Source organism: Zootoca vivipara, chromosome 16, assembly GCF_965207765.1.
Source record: "Zootoca vivipara chromosome 16, rZooViv2.hap1.1, whole genome shotgun sequence".
Taxonomy (NCBI): Eukaryota; Metazoa; Chordata; class Lepidosauria; order Squamata; family Lacertidae; genus Zootoca; species Zootoca vivipara.
Window position 1 is genome coordinate 33,956,294 of NC_142599.1, and position 14,487 is coordinate 33,970,780.

A 14,487-nucleotide genomic window follows, 5' to 3' on the forward strand; every position below is an offset into this window, starting at 1 on the left:
TTGCTTTCCTTCGCTGGCTTGTGGAAGGCTTTTTTTAGATGAGGCGGAGAACAGGAGCTCTTCGTCCCTAGGGGCAGGTTTTGCAAGATCCCTGAGCTGCCTGAGGTTGGAGTCCGGAGAAATGTCAGAGGTATTCTCTTTGAAGGGGAGTGAGGAAAAGAGGAGCATGGCCTGAATAAAGAGGCTGAAAGGCTTGTTCGGAGCAGGCGGGGGCTGTGTGCGTGTCCATCAGGGGAGCACAAGAGCAAATTAATGATTCGAGAAGCTGTTTCTTCAGAGGCCGCGTATCATGACAACTTCCCCAACACTTCCAGGCCTGCGTGAAGCTCTCCCGGATCTCGTGCACGTCAGACAAGTGGAGGGAGAGAGAGGTTTATCTGACAAGGCAGCATCAAGGTGTTAATAAGGGGGTTTTTTTCCTCCAGATGTCTGCCACATACTCTGCCAATGTATTTTATTTATGTACTAGTGTAATTCAGCCTGTTGAATAAACGGGCGCTAGAACATCCCGGGGTTCGGAGAAGCGCTTGCGCAGTGCTTCTCCGAACCCTGGGACCTGTCCTTGTTGTCAGCGGCAGGGGGACAGGTATGAAGGAGGAGAAAGCAGCCCTTTCTCCTCCTTCCTTCCTCTCCCCCAGCCGCCGACAGGAAGGAGACATCCCAGGGTTCGGAGAAGGGACCTGTCCTTGCTGGACGCACACACGCACGCTCTCCCCCCCCCCCCCACCGCTAACGCTCAGTCCGGCTGGGAGCAGCGGTTGGCGGCCGCAGGGAAACAGTAGGTGGGGGGGTGGGGAGAGTGTGTGTGTGTGTGTGTGTGTGTGTGTGTGTGCAGTCTCTGCATCCAATCCCTGTGTCCGTGGGGCACATGCGCAGTAGCACGGACACAGGGACACAGGGAATCTGGACGCAGAGACACTTGCATTTTATTATATAGGATTTGTTTCTTCTGGGTTTTTTTTTTTATCAGATCAGTTCCCAGAGCAGGATACATTTTTCAAAGTATTCAACATTTGGTGGGCAAAGGGGTGTCATCAAGCAACTCATTTTCCTTGGCGGTAATCCTTCTGGGGCTGCATGATGATTGTGGGTAGGGCCAAAGTCGGATATGCAAAATTACGTTTTCCTTAATGCAAAATTAGTGTTTCCTTACTCTTTATTTTTGAGTGATGTTTATTGAAAATACCATTCTGAAGGAAATCAGCCCGGAGTGCTCACTGGAAGGACAGATCCTGAAGCTGAGGCTCCAATTCTTTGGCCGCCTCATGAGAAGAGAAGACTCCCTGGAAAAAGACCCTGATGTTGGGAAAGATTGAGGGCACAAGGAGAAGGGGACGACAGAGGATGAGATGGTTGGACAGTGTTCTCGAAGCTACGAACATGAGTTTGACCAAACTGCGGGAGGCAGTGGAAGACAGGAGTGCCTGGCGTGCTCTGGTCCATGGGGTCACGAAGAGTCGGACACGACTAAACGACTAAACAACAACAATTGAAAATACAGTTCTTTCAATTTTCTTCTGAGGAAACTGTTAATCGCAGTGAAACGAGGTTGTACCCGGCATCTCGTTAAGGCTTTGATTATTTTCGTTAATTATTTCTATATCAGTCGTTACTATTAGTTTTCTGATATCCTTAGCTCCTTAAATATTTTTATTTTATCCGATTACCTCTTGTTTCGGAGGAGAAAGAACTGGCTGTTTTCCGAAGGAACCTGAACTGATTGCTTGCAGAAAGCTTTTAAGATTGGGCCAGTGGCCACCTGAGGCAGCCAGAAGTGGAGAACCTTATATATATAAAAACACCCACAAACACACATAATCTATAAGCAAGAAGTCAGTATAGAAATAAATTATGCGGAAACTGTTCCATCAAGAAAATGATTAACTCTCATGACAGCAACTTCAAGTGGGTTTTGAGGGTTTTAAAATGACAGAAATGCTGTCATTTTTATGCTAAACAATATTTTCTTGCAGAATGTTACGACCTGGTGTATTCCCCCCCCCCCCCGGGAGCGGCTTTGGTAATAATTGTCAAATGATTTATTTGTTTTATTTAAAAGAGGGTTGTGCCAGCAACAATAAGGAAATAAACTATAAAAAAGGATCTCCCCAGAAGATCTGAACAATCTGAGAGATCTGTAAAAGGGCAGACAGCTTTCCAGGTAATAAGGAAAGAAAGCTTCTCCCTTAAACCCCAGTACCAAATCTACAGAAGATCATCTCAGGAGAGTTCTTAGTGAGAGGAAGCTCATCCTCATTTTTACACTCACTGGGATGCAATATGCAATCAACCAGCCTCTTCCTTCTCCAGCTCCACCTAGGCACGGACACAAGTTTAACAGGTGATGAGCAAAGCACAGCTCCCAATCTATCAGTTTTCTATTACACATGCATGGTGGGTTTGCTGCCCTCCCGGGTTGCTAATTCCAAGAATCCATTTTCTCCGAGAGTTTTTCCAAAGGAGCCCTTGTGCGTAGCAAGAATGATTCATGGGCAGAACCGGCCTTCCCCGTCTCGAAGCTTCTTTTGAGCTCCTTGAAAAGGAAAAGGGAAAAAAAGACGAAGTGTGAAGGGGGAGTCGAGAGAGCAAGGCTTGCTTTTTCACATCTCCCCAGACGTGGGGGTGGCAAGGGAGCCTTTCCCTCTGAAAGACCAGGTACATAGCTTGGGGGTACATCTGGATCCTTTGCTGTCATTTGAGGTTCAGGTGGCCTCAGTGGCTCCGATTGCCTTCCATCGGCTTCAGTGGTAGAGAATCTGCCTTGCATGCAGAGGGTCCCAGCTTCAATCTCTAGCATCTCCAGGTAAGGTTGGCAGAGACCTCAAACCCTGGAGAGCTGCTGCCAGCCTGTGTAGGCCACAAGTGGGTAACCTTTGCCCTCTGACGTACAACTCCCATCAGTCCTAGCGAGCATGGCCAAAGACCAGGCATGACAATTGTAAGGGGGTGGGCTTACAGGGAACAGCCACCCCTCATCAAATCCAGTTCTTCGAACAGCTCTGACAACAGCGGAGGGGCAGGAGACAGGAAGGAGGAAGTGAGCAGAGCGAGGCAGGGCTCAGGCAGCATCCAAGAGCACTACCTGCAGCCTGTGATACCAGCAAGGAAGGAGGGGCCAGCAGAAAGTTCTAGCGGGGAAACAGCAGAGGGGCGTCCTTTCAAATTCACCCCGGAACCTTACCTTTCAAGTCCCGGACTGCAGAATCCGGGACCGGCAGCCCTGTGACACCGGAAGTTGCGTCGACGTAACTTCCGGTGTCGCTTTGCCCTTCTGTGGGCACCAAAAATGGCCGCCGCCGGCTTCGAAAGTCGCTTCTAAGCATGTCAGGAAGTGCGTCGCCGCACCTTCTGGTGTCGCTCTGCCCATCTATGGGCACCAAAAATGGCCGCCGCCGACACCGGAAGTCGCGTCCATGCACTTCCGGGCATGCGTAGATGCAACTTTTGAAGCCGCCGGCGGCCACTTTTGGTGCCCATAGAAGGGCAAATCAGAAAGGAAAAAAATGGCCACCGGCAGGAGAAAATAACGGAGAAAAACGGGAGACGAAGTGATACGGGGGGCCACCGGGAAAAGGTAAATAAAAACGGGGGTTTCCCGGGGGAAACGGGGTACTTGGCAGCTATGCCCGGAACTGAGGCGATCAGCGGCTCGCAAACACAGGGGGCGGAGATTTGGGGTCCCCAAACTACTCTGCTGGGGAAGGAGCCGAAAAGCGCTATTGGGAGAATCTGATGATACCGAGTAGACATGTTTTCATGAAGCTCTTGCACTGTAAATAATATTCACAATAAAAGTATTAAAGGACAAGATGGTTTGGAGTGTCGTTGCTTGAGGGTAGCCAGCAACCTCCCTGACAATAATGATGATTTATTACTTATACCCAGTGCTTTCCCCCCCTAAAAATGTTTAAGCATACCCTCGCAAATGGTGCAAACAGGTGCAAACAGGAACGGTTTGGATTCCTAGATCACGGTCTGCAGTTTCTTGAAGATGGACTTCTGGCAAGTGATGGGCTGCACCTCACAAAAGTTGGGAGGAATGTTTTTGCCACAAAACTCAAAAACCTCATCAGGAGGGCTTTAAACTGACTTATGTGGGGGAGGGAGACAGTGGTCCTGAAGGTAGGAGTCTATCAAATGCTGAAGATGATCATCCGAATGTCAAGGACCAAATGGAGCAAGCAGCATGCAGACCTAGTGGTGGGATGAAAATATCCTTAAATAAGAGACATGGGGGAATGATCAACGGTCTTCAATGTCTGTATACTAATGCACAGAGCATGGGAAATAAACAAGATGAACTTGAGCTCTTGGTACAGCAAACTAAATATGACATAATAGGCATCACTGAAACCTGGTGGGATGAGTCTCATGACTGGAATGTAGTAATAGAGGGATACAATCTATTTAAGAGAAATAGACCAAACAGGAAAGGAGGAGGAGTAGCTTTATATGTTAGGGATATGTATACCTGTGAAGAGATCCAGGATTTAAAACTTCAAAGCCAAATTGAGAGTATCTGGGTCAAAATTAAGGGAGAGAAAAACAACAGTGATCTCATTGTGGGAGTTTACTATAGATCCCCAAGCCAAACTGAGGACACAGATGATGCCTTCCTGGAACAGATGGCCAAGCATTCCAAAGGAAGTGAGATAGTAGTAATGGGGGATTTCAACTATCCTGATATTTGTTGGATGTCAAACTCAGCCAAGAGCATAAGGTCGAACAGAGTCCTCACTGGCCTTGCAGACAACTTCATTGTCCAGAAAGTGGGAGAAGCAACAAGAGGATCAGCCATTTTAGATCTGGTCCTAACCAATAGTGATGACTTGGTTAGTGGGGTAGAAGTGGCAGGATCATTAGGTGGGAGTGACCATGCTCTTCTGGAGTTTATTATCCAGCGGAAAGGAGCAACCAAGCATACTAAGGTCCAAATTCTAGACTTTAAGAAAGCCGACTTCAGAAAACTTAGGGAAGCGCTGGGTGAAATCCCATGGACAGTAATACTAAAAGGGAAGGGAGTTCATGATGGTTGGGAGTTTGTTAAAAGGGAGAGATTAAAAGCACAACTTCAGGCAATACCAATGAGACGGAAACATGGAAGGTGCCTAAAGAAGCCAGGCTGGCTATCTAAAGAACTTTTGACTGAGTTAAGATTTAAAAGGGATATGTACAAAAAATGGAAAAGGGGGGAAATCTCCAGAGAGGAATTCAAACATATAGCCAGCACGTGTAGAGACAAAGTCAGAAAAGCTAAAGCACAGAATGAACTCAGGCTCGCCAGAGAGGTTAAAAGCAACAAAAAGGGCTTTTATGGGTATGTCCGTAGCAAAAGGAAAAACAAGGAAACAGTGGGGTCACTCAGAGGAGAAGATGGTGAAATGCAAACAGGGGACAGAGAAAGGGCAGAACTCCTCAATGCCTTCTTTGCCTCAGTCTTCTCCAAGAAAGAAAAAAACGCCCGACCTGAAGAATATGGAGCAGATGATTCAGCAGGGGAAACACAGCCCAGGATAAGTAAGGAGGTAGTACAAGAATACTTGGCTAGTTTAGATGTATTCAAGTCTCCAGGGCCAGATGAACTACATCCAAGAGTATTAAAAGAACTGGCAGAGGTGATTTCAGAACCACTGGCAATAATCTTTGAAAATTCCTGGAGAACAGGCGAAGTTCCAGCAGACTGGAGGAGGGCAAATGTTGTCCCTATTTTCAAAAAGGGGAAAAGAGAGGACCCAAACAATTACCGCCCAGTCAGCCTGACATCAATACCAGGAAAGATTCTAGAGCAGATCATTAAGCAAACAGTCTGTGAGCACCTAGAAAGAAACTCTGTGATCACTAAAAGTCAGCATGGGTTCCTGAAAAATAAGTCATGTCAGACTAATCTGATCTCATTTTTTGACAGAATTACAAGCCTGGTAGATGAAGGGAACGCTGTGGATGTAGCCTATCTTGATTTCAGCAAGGCCTTTGACAAGGTGCCCCATGATATTCTTGTAAAGAAGCTGGTAAAATGTGGGCTAGACAATGCTACCATTCAGTGGATTTGTAGCTGGCTTACTGACCGAACCCAAAGGGTGCTCATCAATGGCTCCTCCTCATCCTGGAGAGTAGTGACTAGTGGGGTGCCACAGGGTTCTGTCTTGGGCCCAGTCTTGTTCAACATCTTTATCAATGACTTGGATGATGGGCTTGAGGGAATCCTGAGCAAGTTTGCAGATGACACCAAATTGGGAGGGGTGGCTAACACCCCAGAGGACAGGATCACACTTCAGAATGACCTTAACAGATTAGACAACTGGGCCAAAGCAAACAAGATGAATTTTAACAAGGAGAAATGTAAAGTACTACACTTGGGCAAAAAAAATGAAAGGCACAAATACAGGATGGGAGACACCTGGCTTGAGAGCAGTACATGTGAAAAGGATCTAGGAGTTTTGGTTGACCACAAACTTGACATGAGTCAGCAGTGTGATGCAGCAGCTAAAAAAGCCAATGCAATTCTGGGCTGCATCAATAGGAGTATAGCATCTAGATCAAGGGAAGTAATAGTACCACTGTATTCTGCTCTGGTCAGACCTCACCTGGAGTATTGTGTCCAGTTCTGGGCACCACAGTTCAAGAAGGATACTGATAAGCTGGAACGTGTCCAGAAGAGGACAACCAAAATGGTCAAAGGCCTGGAAACGATGCCTTATGAGGAACGGCTTAGGGAGCTGGGTATGTTTAGCCTGGAGAAGAGAAGGTTAAGGGGTGATATGATAACCATGTTCAAATATATAAAAGGATGTCATATAGAGGAGGGAGAAAGGTTGTTTTCTGCTGCTCCAGAGAAGCGGACACGGAGCAACGGATTCAAACTACAAGAAAGAAAATTCCACCTAAACATTAGGAAGAACTTCCTGACAGTAAGAGCTGTTCGGCAGTGGAATTTGCTGCCAAGGAGTGTGGTGGAGTCTCCTTCTTTGGAGGTCTTTAAGCAGAGGCTTGACAGCCATCTGTCAGGAATGCTTTGATGGTGTTTCCTGCTTGGCAGGGGGTTGGACTGGATGGCCCTTGTGGTCTCTTCCAACTCTATGATTCTATGATTCTATGATTCTATGATTCATTTTTTAAGCATACCCTCATTTTCCTACTCATATTGAAATACTGCCCCTCAATGAGGCAAAACTTAGAATTACAAAATGTTTAGTGGTATGTGTACCCACAGGGGGGAAAAGCACTGCTTATACCTACCCATCTGACTAGGTTGCCCCAGCCACTCTGGGTGGCTTCCAACAGAATACAGAAAACATAACGAAACGCCAAACATTAAGAACTTCCCAGTAGAGGGCTGCCTTCAGATGTCTTCAGAAAGCTGTATAATAATTGACTGAGTCAGACCACCGGCGCAATACTGTCTATACCAGGCATAGTCAAACTCTGGCCCTTCAGATTATGGGACTACAATTCCCATCATCCCTAGCTAACAGGACCAGTGGTCAGGGATGATGGGAATTGTAGTCCCAAACATCTGGAGGGTTGGAGTTTGCCTACGCCTGGTCTGCGCTGACTGGCAGCGGTCTTCCCGGGTTCCAGGCAGGATTTTCTTTGGGGCAGGAAACTGCATTGCTGCTGCTGTGAGCTGCCGCCTGCCCCGCTCCCTCCCGCCCGTTGCCAGCCCCACCCCCGCACCCCCTTTGCAAATGTCTCCATAGCCCTGTAAATTAAAAAGGTATTAGCTGCTCCGTGTGGCATCTCCAGGGCTGGGGAATCAAAGTGGAAATTGAGTTGTTATTGGCATTAGCTTAACCACACATTGCAGATAATTTAATTGGATTCAGAAGGAAGCTCCTTTCCTCGAGAGGGAGGAGCTCTGCCGCTTAGCCGGTAGGTCACATGCTTTGCATGTAGAAGGTCACAGCTTGAGTCCTCAGCGTCCTCTGTTAGAACAGGGGCAGGGGCCCTGTGGTACTCTGGATGTTGCCACTCCCTGCATCAGACCTTGCCAGCGAGGCCCAGGCTTCAGGGACAGACAGGAGCCATCATCTCCTGGAGGGCCAAATGTTCCCCACACCCACTCTAGAGGAAAGGGGGGATATAAATGTGAATGAATGAATCATTACTATGATAATAATTTTAATTAATAATACTACTGTATTTTTCGCTCCATAAGACACTTTTTTCCTCCTAAAAAAGTAAGAGGAGATGTCTGTGCGCCTTATGGAGCAAATGCGTGGTCCCTGGAGCCGAATTGCCCAGTGGCTAAAGGCAGGTCGTGCTTTAAAAAAAAAAAAATTAAGAAAGAGCTAAAGGCTAACAAGAGGGAAAGAGAATGTTGAACGGACCCGCTCAGCAGCTGATTGCAAGAGATCGGGGAGGGAGATAAGGGAGCTAGCTCCCTTCCCGGCCCCACCCAAGCCCCTTGCCCAGGCCTCAATTGTTGTCTGCAGAGAGAGGCTGCTTTTCCCCCCAGCGACATGTGACTGGCTGATTAGATTATTTGTCTGGAAACTGTAGAAATGGGTCCCTTTCCTTTCCTAGAGAAGCTGCAGAACTGTGAGTTGAACCCCATAAAAACAGGATTTTTTCCCCTTTGCAAGGTAAGCTCAACAACTTTGAGCTGATCCTCAAAAATGGAGCTTTCCCCCTTTGCAAAAAGATGCACAGCTGTGAGTTGACCCCCCCCCCACAAAAAACGGGGCTTTTCCCATTTGCAAAAAAAGCTGCACAACTTTGAGCTGATCCCCCTTTGCAAAGGAAGCTTCCTCAAATATTTAATGGGCAAAGGCACCTAGGCCTCTCGGAGTTGGCTGCTATGCCTAGGACAATTCAAGAAAGCAAAATATATATTTTTTTCTTGTTTTCCTACTCTTTAAAACTAGGTGCGCCCCATGGTCAGGTGCGTCCTATGGAGCGAAAAATATGGTAATAGACAGGGGTAGGCTGCGTGTAACTGCCCTGGTGGTAACTCGAAGGTTGGACTATTGCAATGCGCTTTCAAAATGCCTCAGAAGCCTCAGTTAGGACCGGATGCGGCTGCCCGACTTGTTGGCAGCTTCGAGGCAAACCAGATTGCATGACACCAATTCTGTTAACAACTACATTGGCTCCCTGTACAATTCAGAGTGCTGGTTTTGACCCAGAAAGCTCTTTACAGCTCAGGACCCCAATACCTCCTGGAATGCCTCTCCTGATTCCAACAAACCCAGGCCCTTAGAGTTTCTTCGAGATCCTTCTCTGGGCTGAGGGGGTGGGTGACAAGGGTGTTGTTGTTGTTGTTGTTGTTGTTTTAACTTGCCTTCACCCTAAGGTCCCAGGGCAGGTTACAGCATTAAAACACAGTATTAAAAATACAATTAAACTGGATCCAAAATTTAGCACAGCAACTCATTACCAGAGGGTTGGGGCATCTCTGGATATCCCTGTCTGTGGGATATGCCCCTCGGCAGCAAGGCCACGCTGGTGCCTTGTGTTGGCGTATTTTTTGGGTCATTAGTCCATCTAGACACGTGCAGAGTGCAGCTCCTTCTGTGTATCTTGGGCCGGCTCCTTTTCAGATCCCAGGATGCTGTTCAACACGTGCAGAGTGCAGTTCCTTCTGTGCTAGTAATTGTCACCCATTCCGGGATTGAAAGGGAAGCCTTCGTGGAGAGAGGGGTGGCATGGATTCTGGATCTCAGGCCTGGCCTGCCCCAGAGCCTCTCTCTTTACTAATTAAACCCACGAAAATGGCATATGCAATAATCGGGGATGTTGGGAGTTATAATTCAGCTTCATTTGGAGGGCACCACCTCGGAGGGCTAGCCTTGCAGAGCGTCACAAAAGCCGGTTGCACTTGGTATCACCTTCCCCATCCTTTTGCCCTCCCAACACAGTTGTGCATCTAGGATTATTGATCGGTTGGCCTGGAGCCAAGGCGGTAGCGTTGCTTTAACCCTACGCGTGCAGAAGAAGCTGCTTTGCCGTCTGCTGGCCATTTCCATTGTGGGGCTTCCGTAGCTGTGAACTTCTACCTCAGGCCCATGGGAAGAGAAAGCGTTCCTCTGAGCATTTGCAGAATGCCGTCTCTTCACACCATATATTGGTGCTATGATACTCTTTAAACCGCCATGGCTTCCCCCAAAGAATTCTGGGAGCTGTAGCTTGTTAAGAGCGCCGAGAGCGGTTAGGAGAGCCCCCTACCCCCGTGCCGCCATTCCCCTCACAGACCTGATTTCTCAGAGAGGTTTAAACAGCCAGTTCTTCTTCCCATGTGGCTCAGGGAATTTTAGTTCCCGAAGGGAATTGGGTTCTCCAAAGGACCCTCAGGACCCTTTACAGTTCCAGTAATTCTTTGGGGGAAGCCACAATGGTTAAAAGTGATATCATAGCTCTTTGAATGCAAGGTGTGAATGTTTTTCTGGGTTAACCACAGCCAGCCTCTGTACCTCTTAACACTTATTTGCGGTTGTGAAAATTTACGGCAGGCGCCGCTAGCTCAGGGTGGCTTTTGGGAAGGGGCCGACCTGACAAATGGAGAAATGGAGAAATGGACAAATGGCTTGCCGGTGGCTCTGAGCTGTGGTTTTCAAAATGGAACCTCTTTGGGCAGAGGCAGTCTACCTCTGCCAGGGACTGCTCGTGTGTGTGTGTGTGTGTGTGTGTGTGTGTGTGTGTGTGTGTGTGTGATGAGTAAGAGGGCCTGCTCAGCCCTCATTGGACTGTTTTGGGGTCGTCGTCCCCAACTTTTAGGATTTTTTTTGCAAATAAAGATCTGATGTTCTTATACAAATGTTGAACTTTATCCCAAACTGCTGTTCCTGGAAGGAACAAAATGTCAGCTGCAAAAGAATTGTCACGTTTTACCTGAAGATGGAAAAATAAAGGGCTTGGTGAGAGCCCTCTGCTCTGTGAGCCTGCCTATTCCTTCATAGAGCATAAGATCAGTTGTTGGCTATGTGCTGTTTTGGGGGAGGAAGAGAGGGAAGAGGGAAGGAAAAGGTGCACTTCACCTGGGCAGGTGAGCTAACCCCGGGGCCTGGCTTTTTCTCCTCTCCCCTTGCAGATCAAAAACGCCGCTGCCAACGTCTTGCGGGAGACCTGGCTCATCTACAAACACACCAAACTGCTGAAGAAAATCGACCACGCCAAGGTCCGGAAGCACCAGAGAAAGTTCCTCCAAGCCATTCACCAGTAAGCCATTCACCATTCTTTCTCCTCTGTTCTGCCACGCTGGCATCTCCCAATTAAGGGATTGCAGGTTGCAGAGCCTGCGGAGAGCTGCTCCTGGGACGTCGGGAGTCGCTGTAGCCATTTGGAGCAGGGATTTTCTGCGCTAGGTGCAGCAAAGGGCTGCTTCTGTCCTAAGGCAGCTGAGGAAGGGCTGTGGGTCCGGGGAACAGCAGCCACCTCACACACAGAATGCTGTGAGTTGAATCCACAGCATCTCCAGGTTACTGATCTGGGAAAGAAAAGTAAAAAAAAAGAGGTCAGTTAACAATGGAGATGCTGGGGATTGAACCCGAGGCCTTGTGTATGCAAGGCAGATGCTCTGCCACTGAGCTACAGCCATTCTCTTTCTGCCTGGAGAGCCTCTGCCAGCCAGTGCAAACACTACTGGTTTGCAGGGGTGAATTGTCTGATTCAGTCAAAGACAGCTCTTCGTAGTTCTGGCCTTCAGGCACCCTGGGGTAGTGCTGTTCTGGCTTCGTACTGAGCGGCACGCTCTCTCTCCTCGAAGACGGATGAAATTATCCAGGCCAATTCCAGTCTGTTTAGTTTAGTTCAGTCATGGCTTAGGAATGACTGGCTTTGGGCCTGGTAGATAAACCGTCCTGGTGCGGGTGCAGATTTAGCCAGCAGATTAATCCAGGATGGCGTACAGGTGAATGGGAAGGGGCTCATCTATGGGTCTTCCTCCGGTAGCGCTGTTGGCAGTGTTTGACCTCCAGGCAAAGGCTCGGCTTGCCAAGGTTCTAGTCCTCATTGGGAACCCAGCAAAGCAGCAGGGCTGGTGGAATCAGAGCTCTGGGCTTTGGATTGGGTGGGGCAGGCGGGATGCACCTTTTGATGCCCGCAAGCTGATTGGTTGCTCTTTCCCCCCTTTTCCAGGCTAAGGGGTGTGAAGATGGAACAGAGGAAACTGAGTGACCAAGCCAACACCCTGGTCGATCTTTCTAAGGTAACCGTCTCTCTCCCTCCCAGGATTTGAGACAGGAGTGGGGAACCTCTTCCCCAAACCTGAGAGCCGTATTCCCTTCTGGGCAACTTTCCAGGGGCCATGTGCCTGGGGTGGGCGGGGCCAGAGGCAAAAGTGGGTGGAGCAACTAATGCAGATTTTACCTTTATACAGTGGGCTAGTTTCTGCAAATGCACTCACCCTAAGAGGCATTATCTAGCGCTGAAGAATGGCAGAAACGTTAAAGGAGTCAGGTCCAGGGAATGGTGTGGCCTGGCGAAGAGAAGTGCTTTGGGGAGAGTCCGGGGAGCCAGACAGAGGCTTGGAGGGCCACATTTATTATTATTATTATTATTATTATTATTATTATTATTATTATTATTATTATTGATTTATTACTCACCTTCTAAAGCACCGTCTCCAGGCTGTTTACACACAAGACAAATAGAACAGTTAAAGACCCATTGAACTTGGCCTGGTTGCAGATTGCCAGCCGGTGCAAATTCCTCCTGCACCTAGGGTGTCCATACGCTAGCAGGAGTTTGCCCCCGCAAGCAGCATAGCCACTGTGTTCTGCAACGGCAGCCACCAGACCAACCCCCAAGGGCAGCCCCACAGAGAGCTCCTAGCAGTAATCTAGCTGTCAGGTTACCAGTGCATGGACCCCTGTGGTCCAGGCCGGAGGGTCCCCCATGCCTGATTTAGGAGATGGGGATGGGATGAGGCGATTTGAGTCCTGCAGGATGTATCTGTGGACTGGCTTGGACTACACCATCCCCGACGTCAGGATGGTGCCAAAATTGCATTTGCGGCTGCTTGGGTGTGATCATTCTGCCCGGACACTGAGGTCCAGCACTGAGGGCCTTCTGGCGGTTCCCTCGTTGCGAGAAGCCAAGTTGCAGGGAACTAGGCAGAGGGCCTTTTCAGTGGTGGCGCCTGTCCTGTGGAACGCCTCCCAACAGATGTCAAAGAGGAAAACAACTACCAGACTTTTAGAAGACATCTGAAGGCAGCCCTGTTCGGGGAGGCTTTCAATGTTTAATAGATTACTGTGTTTTATTTTTCTGTTGGAAGCCGCCCAGAGTGGCTGGGGAAACCCAGCCAGATGGGCGGGGTATAAATATATTATTATTATTATTATTATTATTATTATTATTATTATTATTATTATCTGAAGTACCTCACAATGCAGCCATGATCTTTCTTCCGAGCCAGCTCAGGTCCTTGACAAGGCTGTGTCCTCCCCCTTGCCCAAAATCCATTCCCTCCAGCCTCTCTCGACTGCATGGGGATTCTGAGTCAGGGAGTGGTGGCAGAGGTGGGAGGCAGCAGCGATCTGGCACCTTCCATGCGGGGCTTCCCCGAACGTTTGGTTGCCAGGCAACCCTGTGGAAGGAAGTAATAACACACAGTCTTCTCGGCTCAGACCTGCGACGGGTGGCGGTGCGTGGAGCAGGGAAAGAAATGTGCTTACCTAATGGTGCTCACTGCTTGCTTGTTGCTTGCTTGCTTGCTTAAGAACATCGAGAAGAGCCTGGCCGGCCAGCCAGGTTCCTCCATGGGAAGCCCACAAGCAGCGCCTGAGCCCGAGAGCTCTCTCCCCTCCTGTGTTTTCCAACAGCTGGTATTCAGAAGCATGGCTGCCTCCCACTAGCCTTTGTGGCTAGTAGTTGTTGTTGCTAGCCCTATTCTCCATGAATTTGCTGGGCCTCTTTTTAAACCATCCAGGTTGCTGGCCATCCCTGTGGAACTGAAGCCCACACACTTATCCCCCTCTGCCCTCCCATCCAAGCAAGCAAAGAGGCCTTGCTGGTTTTAATAACACGTTCCAGCTGGACACGAACACTTGTTGTTGTTTAGTCGTTTAGTTGTGTCCGACTTCGTGACCCCATGGACCAGAGCACACCAGGCACTCCTGTCTTCCACTGCCTCCCACAGTTGTTGGTAGCTTCGAGGAGACTGTCCAACCATCTGGTCCTCTGTCGTCCCCTTCTCCTTGTGCCCTCCATCTTTCCCAACATCAGGGTCTTCTCCAGGGAGTCTTCTCTTCTCATGAGGTGGCCAAAGTCTTGGAGCCTCAGCTTCACGATCTGTCCTTCCAGTGAGCACTCAGGGCTGATTTCCTTAAGAATGGATAGGTTTGATCTTCTTGCGGTCCATGGGACTCTCAAGAGTCTCCTCCAGCACCATAATTCAAAAGCATCAATTCTTCGGCGACCAGCCTTCTTTATGGTCCAGCTCTCACTTCCATACATCACTACTGGGAAAACCGTAGCTTTAACTATATGGACCTTTGTTGGCAAGGTCAAACACTTGAGGAGGGTACAAAGCAGGGCTGGTGAAGGGGC

The 14,487-nt window shown here is 48.7% G+C and overlaps 1 protein-coding gene across 2 annotated transcripts in view; it reads left to right on the plus strand.

The window, feature by feature from the left end:
- Positions 1–14,487, plus strand: part of KCNN3 (potassium calcium-activated channel subfamily N member 3) — a 98,503-nt gene that overhangs the window by 70,027 nt on the left and 13,989 nt on the right. For both annotated transcript variants that reach the window (XM_060269989.2, XM_060269990.2), the window contains exons 6-7: positions 11,027–11,154; positions 12,073–12,142. In XM_060269989.2, coding sequence (XP_060125972.2) covers positions 11,027–11,154; positions 12,073–12,142 — 198 coding nt within the window. The remainder of the gene's footprint in view (positions 1–11,026; positions 11,155–12,072; positions 12,143–14,487) is intronic.